The sequence below is a fragment of the Pteropus medius genome, unplaced genomic scaffold, assembly GCF_902729225.1.
Source record: "Pteropus medius unplaced genomic scaffold, Ma_sr-lr_union100, whole genome shotgun sequence".
Classification (NCBI taxonomy): Eukaryota; Metazoa; Chordata; class Mammalia; order Chiroptera; family Pteropodidae; genus Pteropus; species Pteropus medius.
In genome coordinates this window covers 5973292-5991241 of record NW_024352786.1, presented here as the reverse complement: position 1 = coordinate 5991241, position 17950 = coordinate 5973292, and the positions used below count along the sequence as shown (strand labels likewise).

The window sequence follows — 17950 nt, the reverse complement described above, 5'->3', positions numbered from 1 at the left end:
GAGTGACAGTGTGAGCAGGATGCTGCACAGCAACTGGTGGACAGGCTCACAGCTGAGCCTGTCACCTGAGAAGAGCTAACCATGTGGCCCCATCACCCTGCTAAAGCTGACTGTGACCTGTCAGAGTGGCATATGATGGGGGCAGCAGCTGTCTGCTACTAGGCACCAGCCTGTTCAAAGGTCTGGAGAGTGAGCTCTGACCCACAGGGATGAGGGTCACTGACCACACCAATCAGGCCTTAATTATAGTGAGACTGAATGAGAGCAACAAAGAGTGAGGACAGAAGCTGACGGACCCTGAAGAAGAAGGCTCAACGCAAAAGCCAGAAGGTTCAGAGCACCAGAAAGCAGAGGTGAGGGGGCAGCAGAGTGCCACGAGATACCATGGGGAGCTGGCCAGAAGCACCGCTGGTAGCCTGTGGCCTACTGCAAGCTGTTCGGCTGCCTAGAGGCCCAAGCGGACAATGACTGAGATGACTCTCTGCTCTGATGCCCACGTATCGTCCTGATGAGCCTCCACCACACAAAGCAGCTTTGCCAGCCTGTGTGTGGAGCAGCCAACAGTGTTTTCTATGGACTGAATGTATGTGACACTCAAATTCTTATGTTGCAACCCTCCCCCTCCCCCCGTGCGATGGTATATGAGATGGGGGCTTTGGGAGGTAATTAGGGTTAGATGAGGTCATGAGAGTGGAGCCCCGTGAATGAGAGTAGAGGCCTCCTAAGTCACGAAAGAGCTTGTTCCCGCTCTTCTCTCTACCACATGAGGACACGATGAGAAGTCAGCAGTCTGCGACTGGAAGGGGACCCTCACCAGAACCTGACCGTACTGTCGCACTGATCTCAGACTTCCAGAGTCCAGAATAGTGAGAAGAAAATTTCTGTTATTTTAAGCCACCCAGTCTGTGATGCTTTTGTTGTAGCCTGAGCTGACCAAGACAGTGGTGTACAGAGTTCTCCTCAAATGAGGTCAGAAAAGGATGGGCTACATAGACTCAGTGTCGTCACTGCGTGGACCCTGGGGCTCCCCCGGCTATGTGGGGGCAGACGTGGCATGCACCATCTCTTCACCTTCCCGGACCACATGGGAGAAGAGATGGGTTTGGAAAAGACAGGACGTGACGTGAATTCTATTGCTGCCTGAAGAAGGCAGGCTGTCTGGCACAGGGCGAGCTGGGATGACAGGGAAGAATCAAAAGTGACAAATGAATAGAAGTGCCAGGCGAGACAGGATGACCCAAAATGGCTTCAGGTTTCAAAGCAAAATCGGTGCAGGTCTGCCAGCCGCTCAGCACAGGCAAACAAAGTCAGGGAGGCAGGTGTGTGTCGAAGCACCCTCGGTGTTGGCTGAGGAGGGCAGAACCTTGAGGTGGCAAGAGAAACGTGGTAAAAGGCCTGCGTGAGGTGTGACATAAGGAGTCCGGACCATAAAGCACCCGGCATGGATAGACGTGAGTCTCAGCTCCTCCAGAAGCACGTGCTCAGGCTCACGGGCCTGAGAAGACTGGGGAAAGAGGCAAAGGGACAGCGATGATGGTGCGGAAAGCGGCACCAGAGGCAAATGAAGAACGCCTCCCCGTGGGGGCGGATTCCCTTTCCAGCTTCACCTCAGGTGGCAAGTGATGGTCAGGGTCAGAGGGAGTCCATCTGTTCAGAAAGGGACCGCTGCTGGTGGAGGTGACAGAAGACAAGAAAATGGTTTTCAAAGTACAATCAGATACATAGTACAGCTGAAAATATATCAAGGTGACAGTATGTTTCAGTGAGAAAAACACCATGAAGAGGTTGATCACCCACATGCTATATTCTAACACATTACATTAAAAAAAAAAAAAACCCTGCCTTTCAAGGTAGGGCAAAACACTTCCCGCTTTCTTTGAGGTGTAATTAGGCATATTTGTTGATAGATAAACACAGAAGTGTTGGTTTGATCTCGGAGCAAAAGTGAGGCAAATGCTTCCATGAAACAGAAAAGTTTTAATATTTAAAGCAGATTTTGAGGAAGCAAATGTGCTTTCATCTCTCGGGAAGAGGTGGTATAAACGTTTTGTTTCAAAAATGACATTGTCAGGAGCAAGCATTTGTGAAATAATTGAAAACAATTACACTTGTTTTTTATCCAGTCCTATTAAGGCCTGTTTGCCTTTGAAGCAGACATAATAGTTACCTTTCCAGAAATGTGGTGGGGAACACAGACAGGAGGATGCATGACATTTTACAACCTGGACCAGGTCCCAAGTCTTATATTTCTATCAACAAGTACCAAGGAAACATTTTAGGCTACTCCTAAGGCTTAAAAAAAAAAACACGCATCATGGTATCATCGGTATGGCAGGATAGGGCTGTTGGAGAAGGTCCTTGGCACTTTTCAGCCTTGTTACTTATTTCCCATCACCGATCACAGTTACAATTTTAGAACCTTAAGGAATTTTGAAGGTTGCCTAGCCCAGTGATTTTTATATTATTATTATTATTTTAAGCAGTAAGCCATTTAACCAAAAGCAGAGATTCAGGATATAAACCTGGACTGGCCGTGCAATTGCTCTGGCTGGGACTGCAGTAGAGAGTTCCAGAGCCACATCTCAGATGCCTCACAGGAAACCCGCGGGGCCCTGGGAATATAGCGACAAAGGTACCAGGGCCCAGGACTAGGCTGATTCACACAGCTAGAAAACAGAAGCTCTTTCCCTGCTCTGCATGGCCCACCCTCCTGCAGACCCTGCGTGAGGGTTCCCTGAGACCTGCTGCTCCTGCCTGGCTCAGAAGAGCTACCTCGTTCATATAGCCGGATCGCTTCCATGAGGTATGGCAATAGCAGGTGGTTCACAATAAACCCGGGCGTGTCCTGTTTTAGGAGAGAGAAAAATAAAAGACAAGTGAATTTTCACTGAACTTTATCTTTTGTGAAGTCACCAGATCGCCCCTTTTACTTGGATTATATTACCCGTGTTTATCAAACTATACATTTTCAAAAGTTGTTTTAAAGTAGCAGCACGGCCTTGAATGACAATGTATCCAACAATTACAGTACTTAAAAAAAAAACAAACAAACAAACCCAGATGCCCCTACTGTATGGATCCAGAAATAAAGGCAGATCAACAGAGGGAGGTAATTAGAAAGAGTACGGCTCTGGGAGCAGGCAGATCTGGGCTCAAACTCTAATACTCTGGCCTTGCGTTATCCTGAAACACAGTTTCATCATCTGTGAAATGGGAGTAATCATTTCTACCTGGCAAGCTGTAAAGATAAACGTCAGAAAACATGTAAAATGCTATGCACATTGCCACACACTCAAATGGTTGCCCTGTTATTCCTCTCCTCTCCCATATCCCTCTCAGGAATCTAGAAGAAGCAACACTTCATCCTGAACAACCCTCATGGGGCACTGCTTCCGGGTTCCTCAAAGTTGTTCCTGGGCCACTTGGGGTTTCTCCTGCTTTAGCGCATAGTGCAGAATGGCCGAACTGGGGACAGGTTCTGGGACAATCAAGCAGATGCCTTGAGAGACCGACTGCTGGCCTTTCACGTGTGCCTCCTAGGGCCCTCCACCCTGAATGGCTCCTTCTATCTGCCCCCACCTTCCGCCCCTTCCCACGCTTCCTCATCTCTCCTGGAGGCCTGGTGTGGGATGCAGAGTCATACTGATTTCTTTTGGGAGCTTGTGGGGCAGGCAGGGGTGGTAATGTTTTTGGTGGTGTTTAAGTCAAGCTGATTTCCATTAATAAATGGTGCCCCCACCTTTAATAAAAGGCTGTGATCTCCCTGCAGGCAGAATCCTCACCCTGGCCTTGGGTTCCCTTTCTAGGCCACACTAGGCATGCCATAAACATTGAATTAAAGGTGACTGGCCCCCGCACTACTCCTGTAACTAACTTGACTGCATGAGGTATATACTGGGCAGCAAAACCACAGGACTCATACTTTCTTTGAAACCACCCCCTATCCCTACCTCCCAGAATACAGACATGCACAAAAGAGCTTCATTAGTTTAACCAAGATTACATTCATGAAAATGATGTTGATTTTATAACCAGAGCAAAAATGCTTTTCAATTTCAAAAATTTTATTGCAGAAACTCAGGATAGGGTACCCAAATACATGAAGCACACCAGGGTTAGAATTCAGAATGCGGCCTGGGAAAAATATTTGCTCCACATGTAATATACAGAGTTTTTATATAGAGTTAACATTGTCTGCATAAAGAGCTCAGAGAGCTCAATAAAGAGAGAGTGCTAAAACTCACGAAATATTTAAACACAGTACTAATCAAAGAAATATTCATTAGAACAAAATATTTTGCCAATAATATTATTGGGAAAGGTTTTTTCCCCCATTAAAATATTCAATGCTGTTGATGCAGAGAAACAAATACTTTCATAATATTGGCAGAATGTAAAAAGACACCGTCCTTAAATAAAGCAATTTAATTTTATGTAATTATATACTTTATATTCCTCATACTTATTTATTAAATATATTTAATGTACTTACTACGTGTCTGATATTATTCTAAGTACTTTACAAATACGAATTCATTTATTCCTCATAATAACCCTGTGACACAAGTACTATTATTACCTCTATGTGAGATAGAGGACACTGAGGCACAGAGAGGCTAAGTAACTTGCCCAAGATCACACAGCTGGTAAGTGCCCGAGCCGGGATTTGAACCCAGTAAGGCTGGCTCCAGAGTCCACGGCCTTAATTTTTCACACCGCGCTCTCCCTATGAAGTCTCACTATGAAGACAGACATAGTCCAGGCACATTAATGCCATTCTTCTATGTCAAGAGCTAGTAAACTACAATCTCATAGGCTGAATCCAATCCCCAGTCTGATTTTGTAAGTAAAGTTTTACTGGCACATAGCCACTCTCATCTCTGCATGTGTTGTCTATGCTGTTTTCCAGATACAACAGCAGGAATAAGAGGCTGAAGCAGACGATGTACCCTAAAATTTTCACTGCTGGCTCTTTACAGGAAAGCATTCGGACCCCTATTCTATCTGGTTACCTGATATTGTCTGAATGACTCACCAAGAGCCTGCATAACTGACCCAGAAAGACTCTCAGAAAGCCTTGAGGTCTCACCTAGGGAAAGTTCTGGACACTGTAACAAGAACAATTTTATGAGACCAAAGGACTCCCATCCCTGCTACCCTGATGGAAGAATAGACCCTTACCCTAGATGAGTTAATGACTGTGCTGCTAAAGGTAATCATTGGCTCATCCCCATACTTCCATTTTTATATCTAGCTTCCGATTTACTACACACTGCTGTTCTCTCTAACATATTATTATCCTCTGCCTCTAACACAGCATAAACTGGTAAGAAAGGACAATTACAACATCTGGTTGTTAAATGTGATTTTTTAAAAATCCAGATGACTTAAAAGCCACGAAACAAAAAATGAGTGTTAAAAAATGAGACTCCCTAATACCACTATACTCCTGGGGCTATGGGGACTGTCATATATTAATCTGCTCTCTTTGACTACTGGGGTCCACATCGACAGATGGCTTATTCAGGTGATTCATGAATAATATGAGTCTTTATGGGTTAATACAATATTGTAAATTCAAATTTGAGAATCTTTTAGAAAGCAAAAGTATGCTATGAAAAGAACTGCAATGATATAAAAGATTATGGTAAAAAAAAGGTGACATTTATAAAAATTTGTAATGGGATTTTGTGATATAACTGCCCCTTTAGAAAAACTGCCAAGTCATGCAGAAATGTAGTCCCTAAATTTGGGGGGAACCAAGAGGAACTAAAGCAAATGAAAGGACTGAAGGTAATCAAAACAAATCAGGTGAGAGTAAGTGGGGTAATTTTACAACTAGTAACTTATCTTAAGGGACAGGGGCATGCTTACCACTCGACCACACTTCTTATTGAAAACAAAACACAAAACAAAACCACAATGCCACATCCCACTGAGAAACAGCCTCGCTGATGCCCCCTAGGGCAAGGCGGGCTCCTTTCTCACACAGCACCTCCTAACCCCATGCAGTGCTCTTGCCAAGCGAAGCTCTGGTGTTCCCTTTGGGATGCATGTGTCCACCAGGCTGTGCCTGACACACAGGGTGGCTCTGGCTCCCTGGGGCGCAGCAGAAGCTAAAGCTGATGGGGTAACAAAATCTATTTATAAAAACACAGCCGCTTATCAACAGATAAAAAGCCAGACCCAGACGGAAGTTGCGAGTTTTCTAGTCTGCTGAAGCCTGGGGCCCCATCTGGATCTCAGACTATCTGTGACGGCCTTGGGCATGACCGGGAGTCTGGCTTCCCCGCTGGCGAACTAGAAAGAAGGTGTAGCCTGCTCTTCACAGCCCTCGGACAGGCATGCAGGACAAACGCCCCACCTCTCCCATCATTCTACTATAAAAGGATTCTTTCTACCTGGAATTAGGGTCTAAGGAAAATCACCCCCTTCCTAAGCTACGCACACTCTACCTTGCAAGAAATAGGTTGCTTTCCCAGGGTTTTGCTGAAGTCCATCAGAGATTCAAACGTCTTCTGGCTGGTCATTGGTGTTTTAATGACCTGGAAATGCAAAGCAGAGAATTATGACCAGTAAAACCATTCAAGGAACACTGGCCCAAAGCATCTACACAGGCAGCAAAAAAAGTTTTTGTTTCAGAAGAGGTAAGAATCTCAAGCCAGAAACACGACTTTTACCAAAATATCCGCTATAAGACAGTGGACTACTACAGAACGTAAAAAACCAGGGCTTAAAATATGTGTATGTATGTATAGAAGAGTTTTACAGGCTTTGTCGCTGAGACAGACCTGGGCTCGAATCTCAATTACACCACTTACTGGCCCTGTGACTCTGGGCATGTTTCGTGAAATCAAAATGACACTGAAATCACTCTACCTATCTCAAGGAGTGGAGGCGAGGATGCACGCACATGAGGAGGGAAAGCATGCAGTGCAGCCCCAGCAGGCATGAAGTTCTCAGTAAACGCTGGCTTTTGCTGGGGTTTTACTTGCTATTGTTAATAACTTCAGGGACGTAAACTAGAAGTCTACTAGCGCAGGATGACTGCCCTTAAAGACTCTGCATGGAGTCCCACCTTCACTCAACACAGAGGAGAAGGAGCCTTGGAAAACGGAGTGATGTGGCCAAGTCACAGGTCTCTTGGCCTCCGAGACAAACGTCCCCATTATTCCACCCTCTTGTGCACAGATGCTCCAGAGCCCAGTGGCCCCCTTTGCTTCAGAAGAGGCTCATCGCTGAGGAAGGCACCTGCAGCCCTCTGGACCGCCGGCAAGATGCAGCACAAGGGCGCGACCGCAACCCACTTGGGTCTACAGGAGATGGCACGTGGCGTCACACATGGCGGTCAGCCTTCAGGCAACATTTAGAGAATTCCCTGTCAGAAATTAGATTTTGGCAAATAGAGATCTAGGTGAACTTAAACTTAAAAAAAAATATATATATATATATATTTTATAATTTAAATCCCAGTTAAAGAACTTCAATGAGAGTCAAAGCAAACTGGCTAGACTTCTACATCAGACCCCTTCTATGAGCACAGGCAAGCCAAATCAACCTTCCGTGCCCACCTCTGTCCTATGAGATGGGATAATGATGCTTGACACGTCCTCCCTGTTGTACGAGCGCTGTGTGGCTTAATGAGCTAGTGTCTGCACAAGATGAAAGGTGCTATATAAATGGAGAGAATTATCATTTGTGTTTCATGTGATCACAGCCTGGGGTGTGGTGGTGTGTTAGAGTAAGAAAATGAGTGGAAACAGAAAGAAGACGGAGATGAGGACTGGGAGGAAACGGGCCAGACACAGTTCTGCAGGCATCACAAATCAAATAACCTGAGGTGTCAAAAGTCTCCATCAGAACTATACAGATGGAGCTAGGACAAAGGCTGCTAATTATGGAGTTTTAAAAATAATTTGTTGGTTTAAAGAAGTCAATGGCAAAGGTTTTTAACAAGAGGGCTGCATATTCATTCATTCAACAAGTAACATGCTACAGATATTCTGCTTATAGTTCCAACGCAGAGTCTAAATATATATAAATATATATATATGTGCATATATATTTTTATATGTACATATACATATATATACACATACACACACACATATATCTTCAGTTCCAAGTAAAGAAGAGCCACTCACACATATGCAAGAGCTAAAGTTAAAGAATAATAACTGAATAGAGAAGAGCACTTTCAGAAAACATTTTCTGGACAATGCTAACATGTGCTAAGCATTAGCTGTGTTAACCGACGTGCTATACTTCCAAAGACACAGACGGACATTATCAGATGAATGCAGTCAAAAACAACATTGTTAGAGTTCGAAGTAAATCTATAAAATGTGTGCCTATCTCCATAACATATATGTACATGTTATACAGTAACTGAAGAAAATAATTAGTCCATAAGCGCTGAAATGTTGAAAGTTCTATTCCACTCCTTCGCTCTTTTCTGCATAAAAGAGGATAAATGTGTTTTTTTCTATTCTCTGCACCCATCTTCTTCATTCAACTTCTTCAAAAACAGTCTTAGGGAAGAAGCTGAGGAGCAATGTTAGTAAGATTAAAAAAAAAGGTAGTTCGATAAATTCCTCTTGCAAGATGGGTCAGAGTTGTTACTTGACAGAAAACTACAGGAAAATATAGTCATCGTTAACCTAGAAGCTGATGCTCATGGCTCCTGCTCATGCTGGGGCGGGAGGATGAGGGGACAGAGGAGGGAAGGGGGCCTGGAGGAGAAGGCAGCCGTGGAGAAAGATCCTGAAACACTTCCCCAGGGAGGTCTGCCAGGCTCCGGCCCTGCTCCGTGTCCCCTACACTTCGCATGGCAACGACTCCTCAACCTCATAACAAATGCTACTTTAATAGCGGCTGTTCCTCAGACCCTGTAATTAGTTCCTGTAAAAGACAAGTTTCCACATTTCAGGTGCAAATTGTCTACTGTGACTCCATCTCCCTCGCCCCCAAGTCTCCAAGCAGTCAGAAGCAGCCCAAACAGGAAGGCAGCCCTCTTGGCCACTCCTCTCCATCTGTGGGTTTGTGGTCAGGAGGTTCAAGGCTATCAGGAGCCATCTGAATAGCTCCGATCACTACACCCAGAAGATGTACCTCATCTGGGGACAATACTGAGGCCCTGTTACACAGGGCCAAATTCACCCCAGGAACAGCAGGTGAGGTGGTCCAGTGGCTCCTGCGTAAAACCAGGCTGTCTAATAAGAATTCCATGTATAGCCTAGAGCAAAGTGACCTTGACAAGACAATCTGAACATGTGTTGCTCTCCCCTCTGAGTCTCATCAAGCCGGTGGTCTTTAGTGCTGCTGCTGCCTTCCCAGTCTGATGCCTCTCTCTGCACTGCCCATCAGCTATGGCACAAACAAGTAAATGACATTCTGCCACGTTAACAGCCTCTCTGGAGATCACGAGTCAGAACACGGGGCTGCCAAGAAACAAAGCACGGGGGCCTTCCTAGATGTCAGGTGCTCTTTCTTCCTTTGGCTCTGAAAGGATACCACAGAAAAAGCACAAGGACAACTTCCCCACCTCTCTCTCATTAAAACTCATCCAGTATAACCCCTGGTGGCAAGGTGGGTATGACACAGAGAAGCAGGACTGAGAGACGACAGAGCAAGTAGACACACACAGGTAGGAACCCACTGACCTCCACGAGCTTCATTATGGGCACTGGGTTGAAGAAATGGAGCCCAGCAAATCGGTCCTGTCTGGTGGTGGCATTGGCTAAGCTAGTGATCTGCAACGAGGAAGTGTTGCTGGCAAAGATTGTGTGTCTGTGGAGAGAAAGATGGCGGAATATCAGAATGAGTCCCATCTTCGGAAACAGTCAGAACCACTCGGGTGCTAAGCACAAGGCAACTGCTTACTTCTCAGATCTGCCGTCCTGACTCCTGGGGGAAGTCAGAGAAAAGATACTTCTTTATGCAGAAGGCTGAAATCAAGTGACCTGGTTAGTTTACTTTTAAAATTTTATATTAAGTAATTTAAAAGTTATCTGTTCCAAAGGCGTACTTAATCTTTGCCAACCTTTCGCTAATTTTAGATAGCAAAATTTCTCCTGTCTACTTGTATTCATTTTCATGGTAGATGAAGAAAAAAAGGAGGCAGCTCCTTAACCAACCTCAGTCACAAAACGAAATTCTAAGTGATCAAAAACTAATGAAAGGATACATCACAGACATTCACATAAAAAACTGTAAAGAAACACCCGGATTCTCAACTAGAAACATCAGATAATAAACAAGAAATAAGATCTTTTCCCAAGTGTAAAGTGTTACTTCTCCATTGAATGGCAATTAAAATGAAAACAGAAGAAAACCACCATAGTTTAAAAGCCATCTCAAGGTTACATAGGTAGAACTGGAGATGGAAGAATAGATGTATATACAATAAATGCAGTTCAAGGTATTTTGCTCCAAAAAAAGCAGTACTATCTCCTTTGTGTGTATAAAATATTACCAATTTAAAAAAATCCATACTGACTTAATCAAATTTAATTTTATAAGACCACAAAAAAATGGGGTTCAAAAGCATGACAGGCAAATCTTTAAACAGGCAAGAGTTCTAGGTTTTCCTATAGCGCCACCTTGTGGTTAAGTACACACAAAACTGCCTAATGCTAATTAGAACCACAAAGGCCTGGTCACAGTACAGGAAGGGGAGTGGTCCCTTACTGACCAGATTTGGGGGTTCCTGTGACCAAAAGCCAATACAACAATCTGCCTAAAATCGGGGTCTGGTGTGGGGAGGAGTGGAGGGGAACGGAGAATAAACAAGTAGTCTGAAAAGAGAAGAGTGGAGTAAAAGGAAGAACCATGGTGGCCGGGTATCTGCCAAGAGCCTCTGGGGAGACCCTTCCCGTCCTTGGCTCAGAAGCGAGCTTCACTTTCAAGGCACGACAATACCCACCTTTCTCAAACAACTGCCAGGTCAGCCAATTTAAAAGCCAGAGCTTTTCCCTTTTTTAAAAAAATGACATTTTTTTAAGTTTTAAAATTCTAGTTTTCAAAGCTTCTTGCTTTTTAGTCAGTGAAGGAAATAATATAAACTACTGCTCATTACAGAAGGTAATGAGAAAAGGTCCACTGTAATAACGAGTGTGGCTGACACAAGTGTCGTTTAGCTGCACACCCTGAATCATGGCAGCAAGGCCACCCACGGCGGTGCTGGCTGGGGCTGTCACACTGGTAATATATACCTTTTTACAGGGTTTAAAGGGCACCCCCATCTGCAAAAAAGGGAAACAAAGGTGCACCAAGCGCATTTCATGGAAGGATGAAGTTACAGCGGAGCCCAGTCCCAGGGGTCCCCAACCTATGGCACCCCCAGCACACGTTTTACCAGAAAGAAATTCACATCTCCTCCCAGTGGACCTCTATGTCCCCTCTCCCAAACGGTGGCGCCGGCTCTGCTCCTACAGCGTCTCACACGCCTTCTTTCCACACAGCATGCAACAGATTAAACACACAGGGTTGTCTTATCTTACACAAAAAGTGCACCTGCTCATTCTCCTTGGAACACTTGACTTTCGTGGACTGTCTTTTGTCTTTCTCTTTGTAATACTCAGGTACCAAAAAAACTACTTTCCTCTTAAATGTACTAACAGAAAAACCAACAGTGCAAACATAGTGGTCATTAGTAACGCCTTCAGCGTGCAGAAAACAGGGGCGGTGGGGGCTGTGGACTCAGCCCAGCTGACGAGGGCCTTAGCCAAGCTTTCCACCTGTACTTCTCACACCGCAGCAAGCGAAGTCACAATCTTTTCCAGGAAGCAACTACTGCATGATATTTTCATCCCCTGTTATAGGATCTAACTGTACAACATGCCAGCAGTAAAATATATACCAACAGAGCTGCTTAAAATGAAAAGAATGATGTAGAGAAGGATGGCTGATGGCCAGAAGCAGAGTCACATCTGTAGTATGCAACAGGTATCACTACCTCTATTTTACAGATTACTACGGAAACTAGTCTTAGAGAGTTGGAGCTAGGATGGTCTTGGAAATTATTTAAACCTCAGCCCTCCACTTGAATTGCAGATGATAAAACTGAGGGCCAGAAAGGCTTCACGATGGCCCATGGTCAGAGAGGAAAGTGGCAGGGGCTGGCCCCGGGCTCCCAGCCCCCCAACTTTCCCTACAGTCCTTCCATTACTTGATGCTAACACAGAGGGCAGTCAGAGTTGTCACTAGGGAATGGCCAACATTTCATTAAAGGCCAAACTGATTAACTACACTCCCTTTCCTGGGGCAGGTGTTTGGTTATCCTAGAGGGCTCCATGCTAACTTGGGAGGTAACACCCCAAGAAGGTCTCTGGTTTCTGTCTGATGTTTCTGCAGCCCCTAAATGCCAATATACAGAGCATGATCATGTAGATCAGCACAGTGATGGATAGGTAACGGAAAAGCAGGGCTCTTTTCTTTCTCAGGGGCAGGGCCTCTCCAGGCAGCCATCAGGCCACATAACTCTAAGGGTCGTCATTCCAGAAGGCTTGTACGTGAGGGTCTTAATTTAGCCACTGCTCACTGGTGGCTGCCTATGAATTACTTTTGTCATATAATCTTATTTTGACTTTTTGTTCCAATCAAGAAGGGTAAAGTGTGGCCAAGACACAAGGAGAGCATGAGTGAATCAGTCAGGTGTCACAACTGCCAAAAGTCAAGAAAGATAGAAGGCTCCAGATTCTGAGAACTCGAGCTGCGTTGTGTGGACAAGCTTGCTGACACTGCCGAGTCCTGAGGCCCAGGCAGTCGTATCCCTGACCTACCTGGGGCTGGCTCTCCTCTCCCATCCTTTGCCAGGAAGCCTCGTAAAAACTCAACCGTCCTTTAATGATCCCAAGGCTGTTTTGAATTAACCCAGATGAAGCTCAAAACAGGAGAGTCCTGGGGAACTCTGTGTAGACAGAAAGGCCTCCCTTTCTCTTATACCTTTCCATTTGTTCCACTCAAATGAGGGGAACACGTGAAACTGCTCTGAGGCTCCTCAGCAGACACTGAAGGACATGCACAAGCCTCCTCCATCTGCTGCCCTGGGAGGGCCCATGACCTCTGTCTTTGCAAGAGAGAGGCCTGTCCCTGGACAGACACTCAATTTACCGTGGGAAATTCCGCCCTCGTTTGGGGACCAGGATCAGACCAGAGTAGCCCAAGCATCCGGAAGCGAACTGGGAGTAGGAAGATGGTGAACAAGGGAAATAGCTGTAGGCTGTAGAAGAAGGAAGCTTAGTGTCAAAAGACACTTTCCTTGAACAAAGCTTGAGCTGGAGCAAAGCCCTCAGACCCAGCAAAAATGTCAGGGGCCACGTACTCGGCAGCAAACTTGTCCAGCCTCTTGAAGAGCTCATTCTTCACCTCCAGTTTCTCCACGATGGCCTCCACCACCAGGTCCACGCTGTGGACCACAGACGCTGCGTCTGTGCTGGTCGATATGTTGCTCAGGGTCTTCGCCATGAATTCATCACCAGCCTATTGCAGAAGAAGGAAAGGAACATTCCCTGAGCTTATCGGAAAATAGTGTTTAATTTGCTGCTAAGGCGGAAGGAGAGAAGAGAGTAAGAAGAGGCCTATACATCCCAGATGCATCTTGAATGTGCCGGAAATTCTGAGAAATTAAACTCCCTATGTTTCTGCTTAGGGACAGCAGCATCTCCACATACATTAGACACCATGGCAAGAATCGGCCTGTGAACAAACCCAACTGTTGGTCGACTATCACTGTAGTGTATAGCAGCAGTCCCTAACCTTTTTGGCACCAGGAACCGGTGCTCCTATGAGAATCTAATGCCTGATGATCTGAGGTGGAGCTGAGGCGGTGATGCTAGCGCTGGGGAGCGGCTGCAAAGATAGATGAAGCTTCGCTCTCTCACCTGCTGCTCACTTCCTGCTGTGCAGCCTGAATCCTAACGGTCCATGGTCAGGGGGTTGGGGACCCCTAGTGTACAGGATGTAATCTTCCAAGATCTTAGACAGCTCTCCTCCAGTTACTAAACTGTCTGTTCACAGCACCTGGCACCTGTATTGGCCCGTTGTATTTGTGTCCAGAGTAATAGACTACCATGGTCTGTTCCACAGAGACTGTAATTTATCCTTCCAGAAAAGGGTGAAAGCTTAGCTCAGCATCATCCATTAGACAGGGAGATGATGCTGACTATTCCTCTCTCACAGGAGGTAGGTAAGAGCTGAGTAAGGGCAAAAGAGAGGGTAAGAAAGCCAAACTTAAGAGTCATTCATCAAATATTAATTGCCCATCACGTGCCAGCAACTGGTGTTTCAAAAACATGCCAGACACAGCCTCTACTCTCAAAGAGCTTACAGTCCCACCTCTTCCTCATTTGTGACTCCAGGTCTCTACAAAGAGACTTCAGGGCAGAGAAAGTCAGTGCCTCTATCAACTTTCATTTGATTTCAAGATGTAATTTCCCATTGGGCATCAAAAGTATCCCAAATCATCATGGAATAGACAACTATCAGAGCTGTTCAACAGAAATGTAATAGGAAATGACAGATGATTTTTAAATTTCTACTGGCTGCATTTTAAAAAGAAAAAAAAAGATTAAACATTTTATTGAACCCAATATATCTAATACATTATCATTTCAAGATATAATCAGTATTTTAAAATTTTGTTTTATATATTTTTTTCCTATGGAGTGTTTGAAATCTGGTGTCTATTTAACACTTGCAGCATAACTCAACTGGACTAGCCACATTTCAAGTGCTCAACAGCCACTTGTCGCTAGAGCTGCTGCACTGGTCAGCACAGAGCTAAGTAAAGACAGTATGTCGACCAGGCAGGTTGAAGCTGACAGGTCCCTCCTCAGAGCATTGCCCCTGGCAGAGATGAGAAACACCAGGAGACCAGACTCTGAGGAGTGACTCCTCAGGAGCCGAGCCACTTGAGCACAGAGGCGTCTAGTCACTCTGATGCAGGGGCTGGTCTCTGCCCACAGGGGATGATCTGCAGAAGTACGCAGAGTAAACAAGTGAAAACTGCAGGTCACCTGAGTTCAGACTCACTCGGAAAACAACCTCCACCTGTCCCTCTGACTTGTAAAAGGTGACTAGACATTAAGAAAATGCAAACCAAAAACATGAGATACCACTTTCATACCTCCTTAATACCTATTATGAAAAAAAGTGGAAAGTAACAAGCGTTGGCCAGGATGCAGAGAATCTGGAAGCTCCATGCATTGCTGGTGGGAATGTAAAATGGTACAGCCCCTTTACTATGGGAAACAGTTTGGTGGTTCCTCAAAAAATCTAAACATAGGATTGCCATATGACCCAGCAATGCCACGTACAATTATGTAACTGCAAGGACTGAAAGAGGGACCTAAACAGATAGTATACTAATGTTCATCGCAGCGTCATTCACGACAGCCAAAGGTGAAAACAACTCAAGTGTCCATCGATAGACAACTGGATAAACAAAGTGTGGCATATGCACACAATGCAATATCATTACTTATAAAATGGAGAGACGTTCACGGACGTACCTTGAAGAATTACGTCCAATGGAATAATAAATCAGTCAAAAAAAAGAAAAATATTGTATGATTTCACTTACACTAGGTCCCTAGAGTAGACAAATTCAGAGAGACAGAAAGATTAGAGGTTAACAGGGACTGCGGGAGAGAGAACGGAGAGTTGCTGCTTAACGGACACAGTTGTTTGGGAAGATGAAAAGGTTTCGGAAACAGCAGTGATGGTTGCACAACAGTGTGAATGTAATTAAAGTCACTGAGTTGTACACTTATAAATAGTGAAAATGGCAAATTTTATGTTATGTTTTACGACAATAAAAAAATTTTAAAAGGTAACTAAACACACCCCTGTGGATTCCTCGGGTGAAAAACAACAACAAAAACCCTAGTTGCACTCTTCTCTGCCTATATATGGAGAGAAATTCCATTCAAGCCCAAGGAATTCAATCTTAACTGACTTTAACAAGGTGATAAAGGTAAACAAAAATTCACTGGGGTGACTTTTGCAGTATTTCTAATTATTCGCGAAGGACCAATGAAAAAAAAGTCAGTAAACCAGAGTTCTCAACCTTCTAGGGGTTCAAGTTCTTGTACCTCTTCTGCTGCTGGAAACTGCAAATAAATTCACTCTATTTTCCTCTCTAGTAAGCACATCAATAATAGGAGTAAGATATTACCTAAGCAATCAAAAGTTTCTACCTAAATACATCGTTTGTTATACCATTCTCTTTCTAACTTGCAAGTATGAAATCTATCTTCCTGTTTCTTCCTCTTCCATCCTTATAACAAAATAGGTGTCATTCAATCTCAACTCTCAGTGGACAGAATGAGTTCACTATCCACAGAAACTCTCTCAATCTCAAATCCTATGCAACGAGATGGTTATTTTCTTCTCTTGTTTTCTAATCAGTCCCTCTTATATGTGTAGTGGTTATATTATATTGGTCTACAGTTATGGGGAAATGAGTTTTACATAAATCAAAGAAGCAAGAAAAGGCCAGTGCCTCCCTAGCCACACTAATAACAAGAAATTACCTTCAGGTCCTCTGCAAACTTCTTCTTAGCCACTTTCCTAAGGCTTTCCTCAATTCCCTTTTTGGATTTTGCCAGGATGTTCTCTGTCTGGTCCACCAACACTACTGTGTGGCCCGTTGCTGCAGCGACCTAAAGCAAAATAAGAATAATTTTTTCTTTAGAAAAGAAGAAAATATTAAAGTTAAAAAAAGTAAAGTTTCACATTCCACATGAACTCTACCACCATTTCAAAACACTAAGTAAACATAACAAGCTGACATTAACTGAATACACAGTTTTTGTTAAAAACACAGCTCTCATTAGCCACTGTTCTACACTCGCTACATGGATGACAAAGTCTCAAAACCTGGGATCTGAATCAAGGTTCTGAAGTCCACACTGTAACTACCTCCCATACTGTGCTGTACAACATGAGAGCCCCTGTAGAACCACTGCTTTGGCGCTTGTGTGGCTCAAGGGTGTGGAGACGGGCAGGTCAGCTAGGATAAACCTACCTGGAGATGACAGTAAAAAGTACAGATGACCCTTGAACAACACAGGCTGAACTTTGCAGGTCCACTTATATTGGATTTTTTCAATGTATTTTCTCTTCCTTATGATTTTCTTAATAATATTTTCTTTTCTCTAGCTTATTGTAAGACTAGAGCATATAATACATGTAACGAAATATGTGTTAATCAACTGCATATGTTACTGGTAAGGCTTCCCAGTAAGGCTTCAACAGTAAGCTATTAGTAGTTAAGTTTTTTGGGCGGGTCAAAAGGTATATGTGGATTTTTCTACTGTCCCAGGGGCCAGCGCCCCTAACCCCCACATGGTTCAAAGGTCAACTGTAGTTCTAAACCAGTCATGATGTGAGATTTCTGAAACTAGGCAACTAAAACTCAAAGCAGAAAACCAAAGAGAAAAAGAAACAAACAGAAAAGCAAAACTCAAAGCCAAAAAGGTTCAAATCCCAAAGACAGATTTCCAAAGAATACTTTTAAAAATGGGAAGACAGGTTTTAAATGGAAGTTAATTACAATTGACCTGCGGTTGGTTGAATCCATGAATATGCAACCAGCAGATGTGCAGATGTGCAGGGTGGACTGTACAGGCTGGGTCCTGTGAGCCCTTCTAGTAAATCACCAAACCTGGGGAGGAGGGGGGAAGTAGGTAGGGAATGCTGATGCAGAAACTGAGAAAATAAATCTCGAATTCCAGATGGAGCTGGTGAGGAAATCAAACTGCTTTGAGACAACAGCTGAAGGGAGGTGTGGTGACCACTGTCAGGTAGATCTTCTGCAAGGCCGGGGCAAGCAGGGGACCTCCTTGGGGACCTCCCACTTTTGGCTTAGGGCCCTCCCACTTTTGTTTTTGGCTCCTGTGTTTGACAGAACCCCTGAAATTATACAAGTGATTTTCGCTTTGTTCCT

General features: G+C 44.3%; 1 protein-coding gene across 1 annotated transcript in view; it reads right to left on the bottom strand.

Moving 5' to 3' along the window:
- Positions 1 to 17950, bottom strand: part of HADH (hydroxyacyl-CoA dehydrogenase) — a 58738-nt gene that overhangs the window by 22411 nt on the left and 18377 nt on the right. The window contains exons 2-7 of the mRNA XM_039848752.1: positions 16536 to 16664; positions 13325 to 13482; positions 9663 to 9789; positions 6456 to 6545; positions 2513 to 2845; positions 1336 to 1504 (exon numbers count right to left, since the gene is read on the bottom strand). Of these exons, the coding sequence (XP_039704686.1) occupies positions 1336 to 1504; positions 2513 to 2845; positions 6456 to 6545; positions 9663 to 9789; positions 13325 to 13482; positions 16536 to 16664 (1006 nt within the window). The remainder of the gene's footprint in view (positions 1 to 1335; positions 1505 to 2512; positions 2846 to 6455; positions 6546 to 9662; positions 9790 to 13324; positions 13483 to 16535; positions 16665 to 17950) is intronic.